We start from the raw sequence: 18,348 nt of genomic DNA, 5'->3' as shown, positions 1-18,348 counted from the left end.
GGCTAGAACTAGGCAGCATAGTCTAAATGTTAGTCAGACCTTTCAGGATTGAAATTAGGAAACCCACCTACACACAAAGTGGGGTAGAGTTTGGAACTCTCTTCCAGAAACAGCAGCAGTTAATGCTTGGTCAACTACTAATGTTAAACAGGAGATTGATAGATTTTGAGCACACCTGAGGCATTAAACAAGGTGGGTGAATCTACTTCAGGCACAGAGCTGCCAAATTACCTATTCTTATCGCTATAAAAGGATGGATAATTTGGCATCTGTACATGTAATAAAGCCATTTTCCTCCCACTCAATACAAAGACCATGGAAAAGTATTACCTTGTTTTACAAAACCTTTAAACTTATGGCCACCACTGACACCTTACCAGTCTTGACTTACCTTCACTTTAGGTCTGTATTTCAAGTATAGAGTTCTTGTATACATGCTGAAAAGGATAGAGAAGATAATTGGATCAGAGTTAGCAGTATATAACTATATATCAGAGTTCGCAGTATATAACTATATATCAAAGTTAGCAGTATATACCTATATATCAAAGTTAGCAGTATATAACTATATTTCAGAGTTAGCAGTATCTAAATACATATCAGAGTTAGCAGTATCTGACTATATATCAGAGTTAGCAGTATCTAACTATATATCGGAGTTAGCAGTATCTAACTATATGTCAGAGTTAGCAGTATCTAACTATATATCAGAGTTAGCAGTACATAAATACACATGAGAGGTTGATAACTGAGAGGATTAAGTCATAATGAGTACAAATGCACTTGGTCATCATTATTATGCTTGGCTGCTCTTATCAAAGTCTTCATGTTGCAACACTGTTTGACCCAAACCAGAATTTACGGTCAAATGTTCAGTTACGTGTGCCAGGGCTTTGAATAAATATAAGTTGCAACACAGGGGCTGGTTTAGCTCACTAGGCTAAATCACTGGCTTTTAAAGCAGACCAGCAGCACAGTTCGATTCCCGTAACAGCCTCCCCGGACAGGCGCCGGAATGTGGCGACTAGGGGCTTTTCACAGTAACTTCATTGAAGCCTACTCATGACAATAAACGATTTTCATTTTCATTTAATTTCATTTCATTTCAAATGGGTGACCCCTTATTTTTAAACAGTGACACCTAGTTCTAGATTCTCACACAAACATTCTTTCCACATCCACCCTCTCAAGACCCGCAGGGTCTTGTATGTTTCAATCAAGTTGATGGCCTGGGGCGTTCCTGCAGGTGTACTGGCCAATATTTATCACTCATTCAACCTCACTAAAAAAAATTCTGATCATTATCACATTGCCATTGTGGCAGCTTGCTGTGCTCAAATTAGTTGCTGCATTTCCTACATTACAATAGTGAATAGATTTGAAAAGTACTTCATGAGCTGTAAAGTGCTTTGGTACACCAGGTTCTACATAAATGCAAGTCTTTTCGTATTTGATATTTACACTTTGTATCAGGGGCAGCGAAATGGGAAAACCCAGTAAACCTTGCGCCCTCGTAGCCCAAAGATTCTGGAGACAGATGCTAATTTATAGAACTCCGTCAACTCACCCAAATCAACAGCTTGCATTTCCAATCACACCTTTTATTTTAAAAAATATTTTTATTCACCTTTTTGATATTTTCTCCCAAATTTACACCCAACACTAAACAATAATCAGTAACAAATGTAATGTAAACCCATATCAATAACAACGATCCCATCCACCCACCAAACATTAACCTGCATGTTAACATAAACAAATGACAAAAAGAAATCAGGAATCACCCATAGTCACCATTAACACAGTGTCCCCACCCTCCGCAACTTTTTCCGACCACACCTTTAACGTGTTAAACTTCCCAAGGCACTTCACAGGAGCTCAATCAGAAAACACTGGATTCTGAGCCACAGAGAGAAATTAGGGCGGATGAGCAAAAGGTCATTAACGGAGGCAAGAGAGAGAAATTTTCCCCTAATTTACCCATTAATAAAAAAAAAACACACCCACTTTTGCCAGGTTCAACACTGCTCAGATTAAACTTTGCATTGCATTGTACAAAACCAGGATTTAAAAATATTTAACATGTACGGGGCAGCACGGTGGTGCAGTAGTTAGCACTGCTGCCTCACAGCATCAGGGACCTGGGGTAAATTCCGGCCTTGCGTGACTTGTGTTGAGTTTGCACTTTCTCTCTGTGTCTGCGTGGGTTTCCTCCAGGTCCTCTGGTTTCCTTCCACAGTCCAAAGATGTTAGGTGAGGTTATGGGGATAGGGCGTGGGCCTAGGTAGCATGCTCTTTCAGAGGGTTAGTGCAGATTTAAAGGGCCGAAAGGCCTCCTCCTGCACTGTGGGGATTCCATGCATACTCGCTAGAGACTAAACCACGGAGGACCAGCAGGTCCCTTGGACAGAGATATTTGACTTTGGTTTATCCTACCTGCTCCAGTGGTGAAGATAAACTTCAACGGCACTATTTCAAGAGCAGCATAGAGTACTAACCAAGTGCCGTGGACAATAATCCTCCCTCAACCTATACCACATAGATTGCAGATGATCCAGAACGTCGTTCATTACGATCTTCTCTAGAGCAATTGGGGATGGGCGATAAATGTTTGCCTGGCCAGCGACGCCCACATCCCATGAACAAATAGCAAAAACCCCCCAATAACAACAAAAAGGAAAACTATTGGTTATTCATCTCATTGAAGTTGGTGGGATATTGTTGGTACAGAATGGCTGCTGTGCATGCCTGCTAACATACATACTTAATAGTCACTGCACTCCTAATATGGTATGACTATTCAACTTTTAACTATTAATCATATTGCTCTTGTTTCATTCTTTGCCTAGTACAAAAGGAATTCTTTGCATGTCTGAAAAGGAAAATAATAAAGTCTTGGATTCATAAAGCGTCTTTCTCAATCTCAGAATACCCCAGAATGCTTAACAGCTGGTGGAGTAATTTTTGAAGCGTGGTCACTGTTGTAATGGTGGTTACATGGATACACTGAACTACATTCACTGGTATTCAATTGTTAATAGTTAACAAGGAGATATGATCCTCTGCTATCATTAAACAAATTTACAGTCCCACCCAATTTGATATCACGAAGCAACTGAGAGATAACCACTGACATTAACATGCAATCTGAGAAGTTGCTTGCTCATTTGCGAAAGCTGGAAAACAATACTCCACCCATCCCCTCCCCAACAAGTTCGCAACAAACCATAGGTTGGCCTGGTGGCACCGGTTTTCAATGGCTGAATCCCTCTAGGCCTCATTCTTTTCTCTTACACCCCTGCTCTTGTTCCAAGTTCAGTACATCATTAACGTCAAGTAATATAAATTTGTCAGAATGACTTCACAAATTTGGTTAAAGGGGCTGAAAGTTAAATTAGTTAATTCCTTCCCTGAAGCATTAAAGAAAATAAGCCTGCGTAATTAGAAAAATGAAAGCGAATGCGCATTGAGTTTCTCACAGTCTGAATCCGACCTTGCACATGACCCCAGGTCACCGTCTGGCTTTTTGATTCTAATCATTCCCCTGCCTTCCACAGAATGTTTTCTAAACATTATTTAAAATTATGGATTTATTCATGCCCTCTTGTTCCAGTCAGCGGTGCAGAAGGAATTAATAAGCGTGCTTCATCTGACGTTAGCAAACGTGTACATCAAACACACAACAGCATGACTATCAAGAGCCAGAAAATACCATTCATCAAGTCACACCTTTCCCATCCGGAATCAATATAACTCCCTGCCCAGTGAGGCCATCTTGTTTAATGTTTTTAAGGCAAAGGTAGATAGATTTTTGAACAGCAAAGGAATAAAAGGTTACGGTGAGCGGTCGGGTAAGAGGAGCGAAGTCCACAAGAGGATCAGCCATGATCTTATTGAATGGCGGAGCAAGCCTACTCCTGCTCAGAGTTCTTATGTGTTTAATTGTTACGGGGCAGGAGGCTATTTGGCCCATCGTGTCTGCACCGCCTCTCCAAATAACTTAGTGCCAAACCCCTGCTTTCCCCCTGCACATTGTTTCTATTCAAATGATCATCCATATCCTCTTTGAATTCCTCGGTTGAACCTGCCTCCACACTTGCAGACAGTGCATCCCAGACCCCAATCAGTTGTTGTGTAAAAGAGGTTTTTCTCACATCACATTTGCTTCTTTTGGAAATCAATTTAAATCTGTGCCCTCTCGTTCTTGATCCATCTTTGGGTTGTGGGGGTGAGGCCCATGCAGACACGGGGAGAATGTGCAAACTCCCCACGGACAGTGACCCGGGGTTGGGATCGAACCGGGGTGCTCGGCGCCGTGAGGCAGCAGTGCTAGCCACTGCGCCATCGTGCCATCCTAAGTCCCTATTAATAAAGCCCAGAATACTATGTCCTTCGTTAGCTGCACTGTCCACCTGTCCTGCCACCTTTAATGACTTATGCAAAGGCTCCTCTGCTCCTACACCGCTTAAGAATTTTACCCCTTATTTCATGTTGTAGCTCCATGTTCTTCCTAGCAAAATGCATCACCTCCACTTCTCCACACTGAACTTCATCTGCCACCAATTTGCCCACTCCACCAAATTGTCTCGGTCCTTTAAAATTCTACACCATCCTCCTCACATTTTACAATACTTCTACATCCTTTTCACTTGTTGACACTCTATAGACAGAGCAGTGTAATTGCACCCTTACTGTTTCTTAGCTAACCATCCACGAGGGAAATAAGAACTGGATTTTATAAAACACCTTACAATCTCAGGATTTCCAGCAAAGTGGTGTCACTGTGGCACATTTTACACACAGGACAGCATTTGAGCTAAACGATTAGATTATCTGTTTTAGGGCTATTATTCGAGGGATGAATGTTGGCCAGGACACCGGAACAGGGTGCGGATGTTGCCGGGGTGGGGGGGGGGGGGGGGGGAATACCCCTGCTCTCATTAGTATCTCTTGTGACTACCTGAGACATCTAGATTGGGGCTTTGGTTTCACCTATTGTCTGAATATAGCACCCGACAGCAAAGCACTCCCTCAGTACTGCTGAACTGGAGAGTCAATCGTGATTACATGCTCAAGTCGGAGGAATGAGCTTTGAACCTACAATTTTCTGAAGCGGAGGTTTGACTGCTACCAATGAGTCACAGCTGACGCTAACATCATGATTTGCTACTTCATTTAAAATTATTTTATCTACATAACGGAGTTTAAAAATCAAACCAATTATATATCTCTATACCGCTTGATGATTCCAGAGGTTGGTTCTTTACATAGAGAGTGGCGGGTGTGTGGAATGCACTGCCAGCAGAGGTGATGGAGTCAGAGTCATTAGGGACATTTAAGCGACTCTTGGACAGGCACATGGACAGCAGTAAATTGTAGGGGTGTAGGCTAGGTAGATCTTAGATTAGGATAAATGGTCAGCACAACATCGTAGGCTGAAGGGCCTGTACTGTGCTGTACTGTTCTATGTTCTATCCCCCTCCATAGAAGTTAATTTAATCTAATATTAAGGGTCCCAGTTAAGTCTAAATTAACTTTCTTCTTCAAGCTTGTTGCAAGTCTCTATTATTCTTGGGATGGGCAGTAAATGTATTTTTTTCTCTTATTTCTAATCTGCTTGCGATTTTAATACATGCCCAGTTGTGTTGTACTCTTTGTCCCTTCATCAGGAGCCAGTTTAGCTCAGTTGACAGGGCAGCTGGTTTGTGATGCAGAGCAAGGCCAGCAGCGCGGGTTCAATTCCCGTACCAGCTGAGGTTATTCATGACGGCCCCACCTTCTCAACCTTGCCCCTCGCCTGAGGTGTGGTGATCCTCAGGTTAAATCCCCACCAGTCAACTCTTCCCCCTCAAAGGGGAAAGCAGCCTATGGTCATCTGGGACTATGGCAACTTTACCTTTTACCTTACTCTTTGTCCAGGTTAAGTAGCCCTTTTCATGTCAGCCTTATTTATGCCTTTCATTATTTTGTTTACCACTTGTTCCTTCAACCACAAATATTCATAAATGTTAGTTTTAATTTATAATAAAGGAGGACAAACAAAACTGATGTTGCAAAATAAAGTTCAAGCCAGAGTTAGAAGCCACGTCCTCAACTGGCTACATCCTCTTTAGAAGGGGGATAAGGTTCATTACTTTATTAAGAACCAACATTAATTGCAAAGTTAACTCTGAAACATGGCATGCAGCTTTGGTCACCGTATATCAAAGGATGAATTAAAAATGGGAGGTTTGCAGAGAAAAGTGAGCAGACTAGTTATAAACGTTTGGGGGCTAAGTTATAAGGGGCAGGATTCTCCAACCACCCCGCCGGGTCGGAGAATTGCCCGGGGGGGGGGGGGGGGGGGGGGGGGGGGGGGAGCGCGGCGACGTAAGTCCCGCCCCTGCTGGCTGACGAATTCTCCGGCGCTGGAGATTTGGTGGGGGCGAGAATCACGCCGGTTGGCAGTGCCCCCCCGGCAATTTTCCGGCCCGCGTTGGGCCGAGGGGCTGCTTGTTTTTTGCCGGTCCCACCGGCATAAATTAGAGTAGGTCCTTACCAGCGGGACCTGGTGGCGCGGGCGGCCTCCGGGGTCCTCGGGGGATCTGGCCCCGGGAAGTGCCCTCACGGTGGCCTGGCCCGCGATTGGGGCCCACCGATCCACGGGCGGGCCTGTGCTGTGGAAGCACTCTGTTGTTCCCCGTCGGCCGCTGTGGTCCTCCGCCATGGCCGACGTGGAGTTGAACCCCCTCCTGCGCATGCGCTGGGATGACGCCAGCACACGCTGGCGCTCCCGCCAGGTAGGGGAGAATCCCAAGGAGTCTAAAGCAAAGGACTTATTTTCGTTAGAGAAAGGATAAGGGCATCAGATACCTGGGAACACCACCATCTGGAAACCCCCATCCAAGTCACTCACCATTCTGACTTGGAAATAGATCAACGTTCCTTCATTGAGGTTGGGTCAAAATCCTGGAACCCCCTCCCTAAACAGCAATGTGGGTGCACCTACAGCTCAGGGACGGCAGTGGTTCAAGAAGGCAACTCCACCACCTTCTCAAGGGCCATTAGGGATGGGCAATAAATGCTGGCCCAGCCAGCATCCCAGAAATGAATAAAGAAGACAACTGAGAGGAGCCAGGTTACAGGGTCTTCAAAACAATTAAAGTTATAGAAAAGGTTGATGTAAACAAGCTACTTAACTTGCACAAGATGGGAAGAAAAATACAAAATTTATCAAGCTCAATCCCAGGGAATTGAGAGTTAATGATAAAGCGAATCGCCAAGGGTAAAAGGTTATGTCACAACAATGACACAACGCAAACCGCTCCCCCCGATCCCTTTTGTTCGACCATCAGCCACTTTAACACTTTCCCTTTCTCCTGCAGACTTGCATCTGACCTTTCAACCCACCGCTGCAACTTGCTTCATCGTTCTTTGGTTTACTTTCTCAGTTATCTCCCTCAGTGCAAAGTTTCCCCCTGCTTGCTTTTCTTACTCCTTAACCTGCACGGTTTCACGTGAGCACCTGCTGCTTAAACCCTTCACTTTGAGAAAGTCATTTCTTTGGGCTGATGTGACGGACGCCACTTTTCAAATGTGTAGCGAACACACAATGAGTTACCTGTACCAATACAATGAGCAAGGACGGTCAAATCCAGGATTTGTGACCACAATTTCCTATATGTTAAAGGTCACACCTCTCATGTGTTCCTCGATAGGATGATTCTCTGGTATCAGAAGCTTACAAGTCGGACACAGCGAAATAGCATGTTGGAGCAAACAACAAAACAGGATGCAAGATATTCACCAAAAACTGGTCTACATTTCTCTTTTTTTTAAATTTAGAGTATCCAATTAATTTTTTCGAATTAAGGGGCAATTTAGTGTGGCCAATCCACCTACCCCGCACATCTTTGGGTTGTGGGGTGCGAAACCCACGCAAAAAGGTGGAGGATGTGCAAACTCCACACGGACAGTGTCCCAGAGCCGGGATCGAACCTGGGACCTCGGCGCCGTGAGGCAACAGGGATAACCCACTGCGTCACCATGTTGCCCTGGTCTACATTTCTCTATTCATATTACAATAGGCAGGCAAAATCTGATTAAATGGGTATTTTGATAGTTAATATATTCGGCTATACTCCCAATTTTCCTTGCGCCACACCTGGCAATCATGCTTTCAGCTATCTAAACTCTAGAATTCCCTCCTTCAATCTCTCCCGCTCTCCCTTCTGCTTTCCATCACTCCTTATAACAAACTTCTCTGACCAAGCTTTAGTCACCTAACCTAATATTTCTTTCATGCGACTTGGTGTCAAATTTTGCTTGCCAACGCTCCTCAGGCGGCACGGTAGCACAGTGGTTAGCACTGTTGTGTGACAGCGCCAGGGTCCCAGGTTCGATTCCTGGCTTGGATTGTGTGGAGTCTGCATGTTCTCCCCATGTCTGCGTGGGTTTCCTCCGGGTGCTCCGGTTTCCTCCCACAAGTTGCGAAAGACGTGTTGTTAGGTGAACTGGACAATCTGAATTCTCCCTCAGTGCACCCGCACAGGCGGCTAGGGGCTTTTGACAGCAACTTCAGTGCAGTGTTAATGTAAGCCTACTTCTGACACTAATAAAGATAATTATTATAAACACCCCTTGGGTCATTTGATTACATTAAAAGCACTATACAGATGCAAGCAGCTTTTGTTGAATACAAATGCAGAAGATTACCATGTACAGCTGGCCTAGATGGCCTGAAAGACTCCTGCCTGACAGTGTGACTGTGTCTTTATGTTTCGCTGACAAAAATGTTAATGAGATCCATCAATACTAGTCCAGAGTCAGCATGTGTGGATTACAACTTCTAACATAATCCTCCTCAAAACAGACAGCTCTACCTCAGAGTTTAAGAGTTCCATAGGAGAGTTTTCCCGTCTTTCTTCAAGAGTCTTCCCTCCAATACCTTGAAGTCACAATCTTCCCGCCACGTTCCATTTGAGATTGCAAGCTCTCCCTTCAAGTCCTTAACAAGGTAAAATTCTCCTTCCGTCTTCCCTCAAGTTCCTTGGTTGTGCATACTACAGTACACTGTACATATAATCACTACCTGTTTCAAAGGCCTACACCCTGATAGTTTCTGATGAATGCTGATTCTTTCCCTCTGCCACCTCTCCCCCACCTATCTGAGATGTTGCGAATGGTGCTGAACACTGCGCACTGAAAATCCCTATTTCTGACTTTATGATGGAGGGACGATTATCAATGCACTGAAGATGGCTGAGCCATGGACACTGCTCTGAGAAACTCCCTCTACACTGTCCTGAGGCTGAGACAATTGATCTCCAGCAACTACAACCATCTTCCTTTGTGCCAGATATGACTGGAACCGGAGGATAATTTATCCGATTCCAATTCCGAATTTTATTAAGGCTTACTGAACATAAGTGTTGAGGATCTGCATTGGTGAAGTAAAAACAGGCACAAAGCCCTGGGTCTATGTTTGTTTAACAAACTGGAGACAGTGCATTCTGTATTTTCACGGGGGAAAGGAGGTGAAACATAATTTTTAAATCATTTTTCATCGTTAAGAAAGACAGCCATGAACTTTGAAGTGAAACATACCTGAAGAGAACGTGCAAATAGGAGCCGAGGCCTGTTAGAATGTGCCACCAAGCGTGAAACTGTGTCACGGCACCTAGGAGATGGAATGGTAACTTTTGCCGGATATCCCTTGGGAGAGGAAAGACTAATTACATTTCAAAAGTCATCCAAAGTCACATATTCTACCAATTTTGATGTCTATTGTTATATTTGCCAACCAATATTGGAATAGTTCCACGGAAGCTGGTGGCACTTTCTACCAGGAAAATGTTGCTCAGGAACACCATTAACTAGTTCAACTTGGCCATGACCAGCTGTGTCCTCATTCAAAATCAACACACATAACCAAGGAACTGAGACATATATAATATATACACACAAATAACATGGATATTGGAATACAGAGTAGGGTGACAGTTCAAAATTTTCTGATGATCCCGAACTTGGAAGTATGGCAAACAGGGAGGATATTATGAATTGACTGTAATAGGATATATAAGGTAGCAGAGTGGGCAGACAAGGAGCTGATGGAATTTAATGCAAAGGAGTATGAGGTGTTGTATTTTGGCAGAAAGGAATATCGACAAGCGGACATAGACATGATGGGTCAAATGACCTCCTCTATGATTCTAGACTCAATAGGTTAATAGTTCTAAAGAGTGTGCACAGACAGAAAGACTGGGGGTTCAGAGCTGTGCATTTACCTTTGAAGGTGGAAGAATGTATTGAGAGCAGCTGGCAAAGCATAGGAATCTTGGACTTCATAAGTACAGAAGCAGGGAAGCTAATGGTGAAGCTTTATAATACTCAGGTTAGGCCACAATTAGAGAAGTGCATCCAGTTTGATCACCACACTTTAGGAATGAGAGCACTCTTGCATGCATACAGAGAAGATTTACCAGAATGGTTCTAAGGATGTGGGATTTTAGCCACAAGGTTAGGTTGTAAAAGTTGGTGTCATTCTCCTTAGAGGGAAGAGGTTCAATTTGATAGATGTGTACAAGATTAGGAGAAGCTCTACAAAGAAAAGTCATTCCCATTATCTGTCGCACAGGGACCAGGGGTCATGGATTTAAGGTTTATGGTAAGAATTGCAGAATGGATGCAAGAACCTTTTACACAGCGAGTGGCGATGATCAGGAACTTGTCGTCAACATGAGGGAGGTAGAAGTGGAGACCATCAATGATTTCAAAAAGAAACTGGATGAGCCACTCAGGAAAATAAATTTACAGGACTATGGGGATAGAGCAGGGGAAGGGAGCTGACTGGATTGCCCTACAGGGAGGTCGCATGAACTCAACAGGGCGAGTGGCCTCCGCAATGACTCTATGGCATAAGGGCACTGAGACAAATTTCAGCTGTAATTACGGTACTGACTAAGATCAGCACAGATCGTTCAGTACATACGACCAATTACCACAATAAACAAAACTACATCAAGTCTTCGAGAAGACTTGAAGGTTTTTTGCTTTGAAAAAATATACTAAGGAACAATTTACCAGTACACCATCCTCCTCCTCCCCACCTCTAAATTACTATCTTGATTGGTTAACTTTAACTCTTCCAGTAAAAGAAAGGATCACTTTAAGGAGCAGGGAGAACATCTGCTTTATTCCCAACATTCACCGATACCTTTTGGACACAGCTCATGTCTGGGTTAGCATTCCCTGCATGAGTAGCAACCACTTGAGTGAGATACCAGCAACAAATGATGAAGCTGAGCTCAATCAGAGTTGACATCACCCAAGGATAAGAATGGAGAAAATTGCCAAGATAGGTGAAATAAAATTGAGAAAGCATTTATATTTGAGTCATATCTTTGAATCATATAACAAAAAAGGTGGCCTATTGGTCCACCCTGCTTGTACCAACACTTTGATAGGTCTAATCCACTTCATTGTGCATTCCCCATAGACCTGTATACTTTTCTTTTTAAGTATACATCTATTGAGATAGCTTCCATCAACCATAGCGGCAATTTGCTCCTGGCCATAATAACTTGCTCTGGCAAAAAACATTCTCCCAATTAAAAGGCATAAAACATACCTCAAATTATTGCAGAAGATGTTGTCTACATTCCAGAGAATAAAGCCCATCAGAAAAACACCTAATGATGTATAGGCAAGGGGCCTCAGCCAAGGATAAACCCTGGAAGAAAAACATTTGAAGAAATTATAAAAGGTGACAAACTTCCATCCACACCTTCCATGCACTCAGAACATTGCCGGGCCAGCAAAGTACTTGTGGTGTAGTCAAACGTGGGAGCCAAATTGCATGCAAACCATAGAGAAATAAATGATTAGAAAATGGTAGTTATAAATTCAAGTTAGACCTGTAATTACATGGCTATTCTGAACTTGTATAGATGATGTTGTGATCAGGGACTGAGCCTGGAAATGATATTCAACATTCATATGCACTGGGGGCTTTTCACAGTAACTTTATACTTGTGTCAATAAAAGATTATTATTATTATGGGTCTCATAATGCCACACCAGCTCCACCAGAAACATTGTCTTCAAAACAGTGTCACACAACCTCTAACAGATTGCAGGATTACAGAGAGGTCGGAAAATTTGTACAAATTGCCAAAGATGTCGACGAAGGGATTTAAAAAAAAAACGTTTTTAAACAGCTTTTGCTTTTATAAGAATAGGCTGTCCTAACGAAACACAATGATTTCTACACGTCTCTGATCCAATATTATAACCACATTCAGAAGCGACATGCAATGAGGATTCAATTGAAGATCAAGAAACTTGGAATGACTTCAAAGGGGAAGATGCAATGTGAAGCAGAATTTCTCTGGAAACTTTAAACCTCAAGAATAAAAGCCAGACATTCTTAATCCTGATTATATTTCAGATTTTAAAAAAAAACAGAATAAAGACGAAACATTAATGCTTCCCGTCATAGATGCTACAATGAGTTATTTGTCGACTGCGTTCAGTGATGTGCATTTTGAGCCCAAAGCTAATAAGCACAGATTAACGCTTGCTGGTAGGAAAATGATAGGCCAGAGGAATGGCCCTGTTCTTAATCACTCCTACACAGAATAGAAACATGGAACAAAGAGCTCTCAAGAGTTTAGATGGATGAAGGAGAGTGCCAGCCAAAGTTCAAGTTGACCAAATTACATCAGAGTAGAGTATCTTTCACTTGTGTTCAAAACAAACAAAATGAAAACAAACATACAAACATCACAGGAAGAAATAATATTTTGGAAACCGTGCTCAGCAATGGATCTTGTATGCGCAATGCTGTGACTCAGCATTATTTATTCCCCTGTTTATCTTGCCTTCTCTATTCTCCTTTTAACCTTGATGGGATGCTGCACTCTGGGTTACTGCCTTTCAACTTGTTGGCTCAGTAACAGAATTGCAGCGTTGTGCACCAGATACCTTCGATTTTAAATGAAAACTGACAGGTTTGGATTAAAAGAGCCTCGATCCATCTGAAACTAGCCTAAGTGACAAGTAGATATCCAAATGCATGTTTCTTGACTGCAGTGTTCTATTACCTGCCTGCAGCAGTTTAATTAGGACTCTTCCCTCTACAACACAAGACGTCATGCAGTTGATCTGGGATGCCATGCCCTAGAAAGAAAGAAAGAATGGACACTGGGAGAATTCCCCTGTTCTTCTTCAAACTTTACATCCACTTGGGAAGCCAAATGGAACTTCAGTTAAATGGAGTGCTGATGAAACATTGAAGTTCCTGCCCAGGTAATGTGCCAAGTTGTTGGAGTAAGGCTCAAACCCATAAATGTTCTGACTCCAGAGGTCACAGTGTTACTTCTGGAGCTAAGGTTGACACACAAATCCCGAGTCAATGCTTAGTTAGCTGATCTCAGGTGAGACGGTACTGGGAGAACAAGAATGCAAAGTCAGGCAGGGCTGCTTTTTATTCTTGGGATGTAGGCAGCAATAGTAAGGCAATATTAATCTCCCTTTCCAAGTTGCCCAAAGGCTGTTGAGTTAACCACAGTGCAGTGACTGGAGTTACATATAGGCTGGACCAGGTAGGTGCGCCAGGTTCCAGAAGAGCATCAAGTGTTATCTGGTAGCACTCATCACTAGGCGCTGGTTTAGCTCACTCAGCTAAAATCGCTGACTTTTAAAACAGGCCAGCAGCACGGTTCGAGTCCCGTACCAGCCTCCCCGGACAGGCGCCGGAATGTGGCAACTAGGGGCTTTTCACAGTAACTTCATTGAAGCCTACTCGTGACAATAAGCGATTTTCATTTCATTATTTTCCTGGATTCGCACGACTAACGGAATTAAAATTCACAAGTTTCTGTGGTGAGCTGAAAACCTCTGGTTTTCTGATCGAGTAGCATAACCACCAGGCTACTGTAGAATCACAGAAAGCAGTCCTTCGGCCCATCGTCTGTGCCGGCCATGAAGTACCTAACTATTCCAATCCCCTTTCTCCAGCACTTGCTCTGCAGCCTTCTGTGCGATGGTGTTTCAAGTGCTTATCACAATATTTCTTAAATGTTGTGTGGGTTCCCACCTCTACCACCCTTTCAGGCAGTGAGTTCCGGATTCCACCACCCTCTGGGTGAAAAGGTTTTTCCACAAAACCCTCTAAATCTCCTGCCCCTTACCTTAAATCTTTGCCCCTTGGTCATTGACCCCTGAACTAAGGGAAAATGTTTCTTCCTATCCACCCTATCTGCGTCCATTATAATTTTGTACACCTCAATAAGGTCCACCCCCACTGCCCACTCAGCCTTCTCTGCTCGAAGAAGAGCAACCTTCAGGATGCCCCGCAGTTGTTCAGCGACATCCTGACCCTAGCACCAGGGGTGTAACACACCATCCTGGAGTCACATCTGTAGCTGAAGAAACACCGGTCTGTGCCCTACTGAGTCTCATACCACTCTTGCTCCTCCCCCATCGTGTACCTGAGCCACCCATAGTTCCCCGAACTTGGTTCTGTCTGCACTCCCCAGAGGGACTACTACTTTCACACTTTTCCATCAGCAAGCGGTTCTGGAGTGTGATGCACTCAGGTGCTTTCCTGACTACTTGCCCCCTCCCCACCTCTTCCGACTTGTGGTCAGCCATTTCCTCTCTGACTGTACTTCCTTAACCTGTGGGGTGACCACATCCACAGAAGTGCTACCCTATGTGGTGTGATTTTGAATGGTCCACAAGATCATAACATGAGGCCGAGACCACGGAAAACCTTTACAAACTCAGACAGGTCCAGGAAGCTCGGTTTGAAAACCAAGGGGCTCTAAAAAAGGGGCTGCGCTTTGTTTGAACACTACTTACCACGTGACAATATACACCGATCGGAGAACTAGGCAGCCGACTAGAAAGCCGTACATGACCTGCAAAAGAGGAAAGAAAAGGAAACATTGAGCATAAATAAACAAGATACCTCTGAAATTAATGACTGCAAATAAACATGCCTTCTATTCATCAATTTTTTTAAAAATGAATTTAGTGTACCCAATTAATTTTTTCCAATTAAGGGCCAATTTAGCGTGGCCAATCCACCTACCCTGCATATCTTTGGGTTGTGGGGGCGAAACCCACGCAAACACGGGGAGAATGTGCAAACTCCACACGGACAGTGACCCAGAGTCGAGATCGAACCTGGAACCTCAGTGCCGTGAGGCAGCAGTGCTAACCACTGCGCCACCTTGCTGCCCCCCATTCATCAATTTAAACAAATATTTAAATCAGCTGAGTTCAATATTTGTCTGCAAGAAAGAAGCTTCAAACTTTATATATTTCACCACTGTCACAGATTTTACAGTGTCACTCATCGCTACATCAAGTTTATCTTGGTAGAGAACACGCAGTCTGCTTTAGAACTGTAATGCACCATCCAAGGAATTTTAGCTTGTTTGGGTTGTGGGGGTGAGACCCACGCAGACACAGGGAGAATGTGCAAACTCCAGGCGGACAGTGGCCTGGGGCAGGACCAAACCTGGGTCCTTGGTGCCGTGAGGCAGCAGTGCTAACCACTGCGCCACCGTGCCGCCCCAGTTCATTACCCATTTATGATCCTGCATCATTCTAATGACACCTTACAGCTGAACATTTGTTGGGCTTGACAGCCCAGTAAGTTAAAATTGCCCATCCTTGTACAGCCACATAGAGCAGTTGACAGACACTGAACCCGTAAAAAAAAAGTTGATCTTAGCCCAGAGCACAGCAATTGGTCCCAGTTATTCTTTGGGGAGGGAAAGAGAAGGAAAAAGGGGATACACAGAATCTGTGGACAACCATTGAGTGCAGTAACAAAGCTAATTAGTCAGATTACAATGGGGCACCCGTGCCAAGTATATCGTAAGATTGATGATCAATTGCTCAAAGGTGCGATGCAAACATTCCCAAACATGCTAAAAGAAAAAGGTCCTTTTTCTTTACAGGAGAGTAATCCTGTTTATTGAAATGCTCATTTATGCCACATCACAAATCACAAACGATTCTCACTTTAGAAGTTAAGACTAGCCAAATAAGGTCTACACCCACAAATCTGCAAAAGGCTCAATATTGAAGTCTTTCAAACCTCATAAAAGTCACAAATATAACTCCTCAGTAAACAATATGGTCGAGCCAGACTTTGTCCAACTGCGGTCTGAATTAAAGAGGTAATAACTACATAATCAGGTTAGGCAATGCTGAGTTTCAGCTTGAAATCTTGTGGAAGCAACTGTGGAAAGTAAAGATTTCTGCTCAGGTGTAGAAAACAGTACAATTAAGTTTGATTTGAATTCAGACACAAAGTATGCAAACTAGAATACGTGGAAGACGAGCAAGGATGCGGAGATTATAGTAGACGGAAAACAATCATGGGTATCTCGGGAGGTCATTGAATATACATTATGAAACCATTATTCAGATAATAAGTTTATTGACGTGACATTAAAATAGTTGCTATGTCTGTAGACGAGGGCAGAGTTTATTTAACCTATAGCTATCCATATAACATATGGAAATTTCCATTCAGACTAACATCTTTTATTGCTGAGCCAAGGTATTCCTCAAGAACCTCAAATTGCTTCAAGCAGTAGCAAGACCTGTAAGCATAACTACTCCACCTTGTATTTAATGGACCCGAGTCTCATTGTTACTGATAAACCAGTTGCATAAAGGTCACGGCGGTGCCAACATCCAGCGTTGCCGCTTTCTTCTCCTCCCTTGAGAGCTATAATGATGCATGTCAAACCTAGCAATTAGAACTTCAAATGCTGCCAACACCTTGTGGAAAAGCTGAACATATTTCTAACCTGATTGAACGTGTGGAAGAAGGCTTGTGGCCAGTCACTTCAAAGCAGATTAACGTTTGGCTACTTAGAAGAGCTTCCTTAAGGTTTAGATGGTCCATGGATACAGGACTATTTTAGTCCAATGTAGCAGTTTATATAACTTATTAATTTACCTTCAGATAAAATCCATGAAGAGCGTCTTTGCACTTTTATTCCCTTTGCCAACGTTAACACCCACTGCTGGTTAAGATACAAACTCTTGCAAGGGTATTGTTCCATTGATGCTACCAGCTTTGCAGGATCTGCCCCAACTCACCATATGGCCTTTCACCCCTCCCGAAAAAACCCGAAGCTTAATTCCAATGTCTGTTCCAGTAGGTTCCCAACAGGAGCCACGGGGGTGATTCAGAACTAAAACTCCAATCCGCTCCAGGGTTTTACGAAATACAAGTGCAGGATCACAACTGTGGTCTGGTTCAAATCACCCAACTCAGGCCAGACTGAGGATCTAAGTCTTTGTCTTGCAGCAGAAACATATTTGCACTCAGCTCTTCATGTTCACTCCAAACAGAATCAGACTTTCAGATGGATGGTTCCCTTCTCTACAGGACACACTGAACAAGTTGAGTTTTTACAACTTTATGATCACCGTTCCCAATACCAATTTGAAGGTTTTTAAAATTTAATTCAAGTTCTCAAATTGCTATATTGGTATTTGAACTTGCATTCTCTGGATTATTAACCTTGCATCATACCTACTACGTGATTACATTCCTCCAACTTAGGTGCAGGTTTATGATTTATCTTTACAGGTCGGCGCAACATCGAGGGCCGAAGGGCCTGTACTGCGCTGTAATGTTCTATGTTCGACCTGGATTCCTCAATGGAGCAAAGCATGGCATTTCCATGTCTCGTGTGGTTTTTTATTAATGGCCTCTCCAAATGAGAAAAACAAAACATGATTTAAATGAAATTAAGGCAACACCGTTGAGGTGGGGTCCACTGCTCCTGCAGTTGAGAATGGCCAAAGGTATTTCCCTACTGGAAGGCAAACATCATTGATTTTCAAGCTGCTGTACAGCACGGATTGAAATTTGAGGCTTGCAGGGAATGGAAAGTGCCCAGACCTTTAGTAACCTGTATTTCCGAATGATTGCTTCATTATTAATTGCTCATGAATGAAATTAAATGAAAATCGCTTATTGTCACAAGTAGGCTTCAAATGAAGTTACTGTGAAAAGCTTCTGGTCACCACATTCTGGCGCTTGTTCGGGGAGGCTGGTACGGGAATTGAACCGTGCTGCTGGCCTGCCTTGGTCCTCCTGTACCTCACCGGTTTTTAGTCAAATCCTATTAAGTTAGTTTGCAGGGTGGTGAACTTTCTTATTCAAAGAATTTTTAAAAAACAAGCTTCCAAGGGATTAGAACATGCAATATTTTGATAACAGATTCTGCAATGAATTATAATAAAGTTCAATGAATTTTCACCTGAGGAAGGAGCAGTGCTCCGAAAGCTAGTGAATCGAAACAAACCATTTAAAAAAATATTTAG

The 18,348-nt window shown here is 43.2% G+C and overlaps 1 protein-coding gene across 1 annotated transcript in view; it reads right to left on the bottom strand.

Annotated features, from left to right (window-relative positions):
• Positions 1–18,348, bottom strand: part of acer3 (alkaline ceramidase 3) — a 201,242-nt gene that overhangs the window by 11,137 nt on the left and 171,757 nt on the right. The window contains exons 7-10 of the mRNA XM_038817872.1: positions 14,848–14,906; positions 11,612–11,713; positions 9,586–9,693; positions 392–437 (exon numbers count right to left, since the gene is read on the bottom strand). Coding sequence (XP_038673800.1) covers positions 392–437; positions 9,586–9,693; positions 11,612–11,713; positions 14,848–14,906 — 315 coding nt within the window. The remainder of the gene's footprint in view (positions 1–391; positions 438–9,585; positions 9,694–11,611; positions 11,714–14,847; positions 14,907–18,348) is intronic.

Source organism: Scyliorhinus canicula, chromosome 14 (genome assembly GCF_902713615.1).
Source record: "Scyliorhinus canicula chromosome 14, sScyCan1.1, whole genome shotgun sequence".
Classification (NCBI taxonomy): domain Eukaryota; kingdom Metazoa; phylum Chordata; class Chondrichthyes; order Carcharhiniformes; family Scyliorhinidae; genus Scyliorhinus; species Scyliorhinus canicula.
The sequence above is the reverse complement of the archived record's forward strand: the minus strand, read 5'-3'. Positions and strand labels throughout refer to the sequence as shown.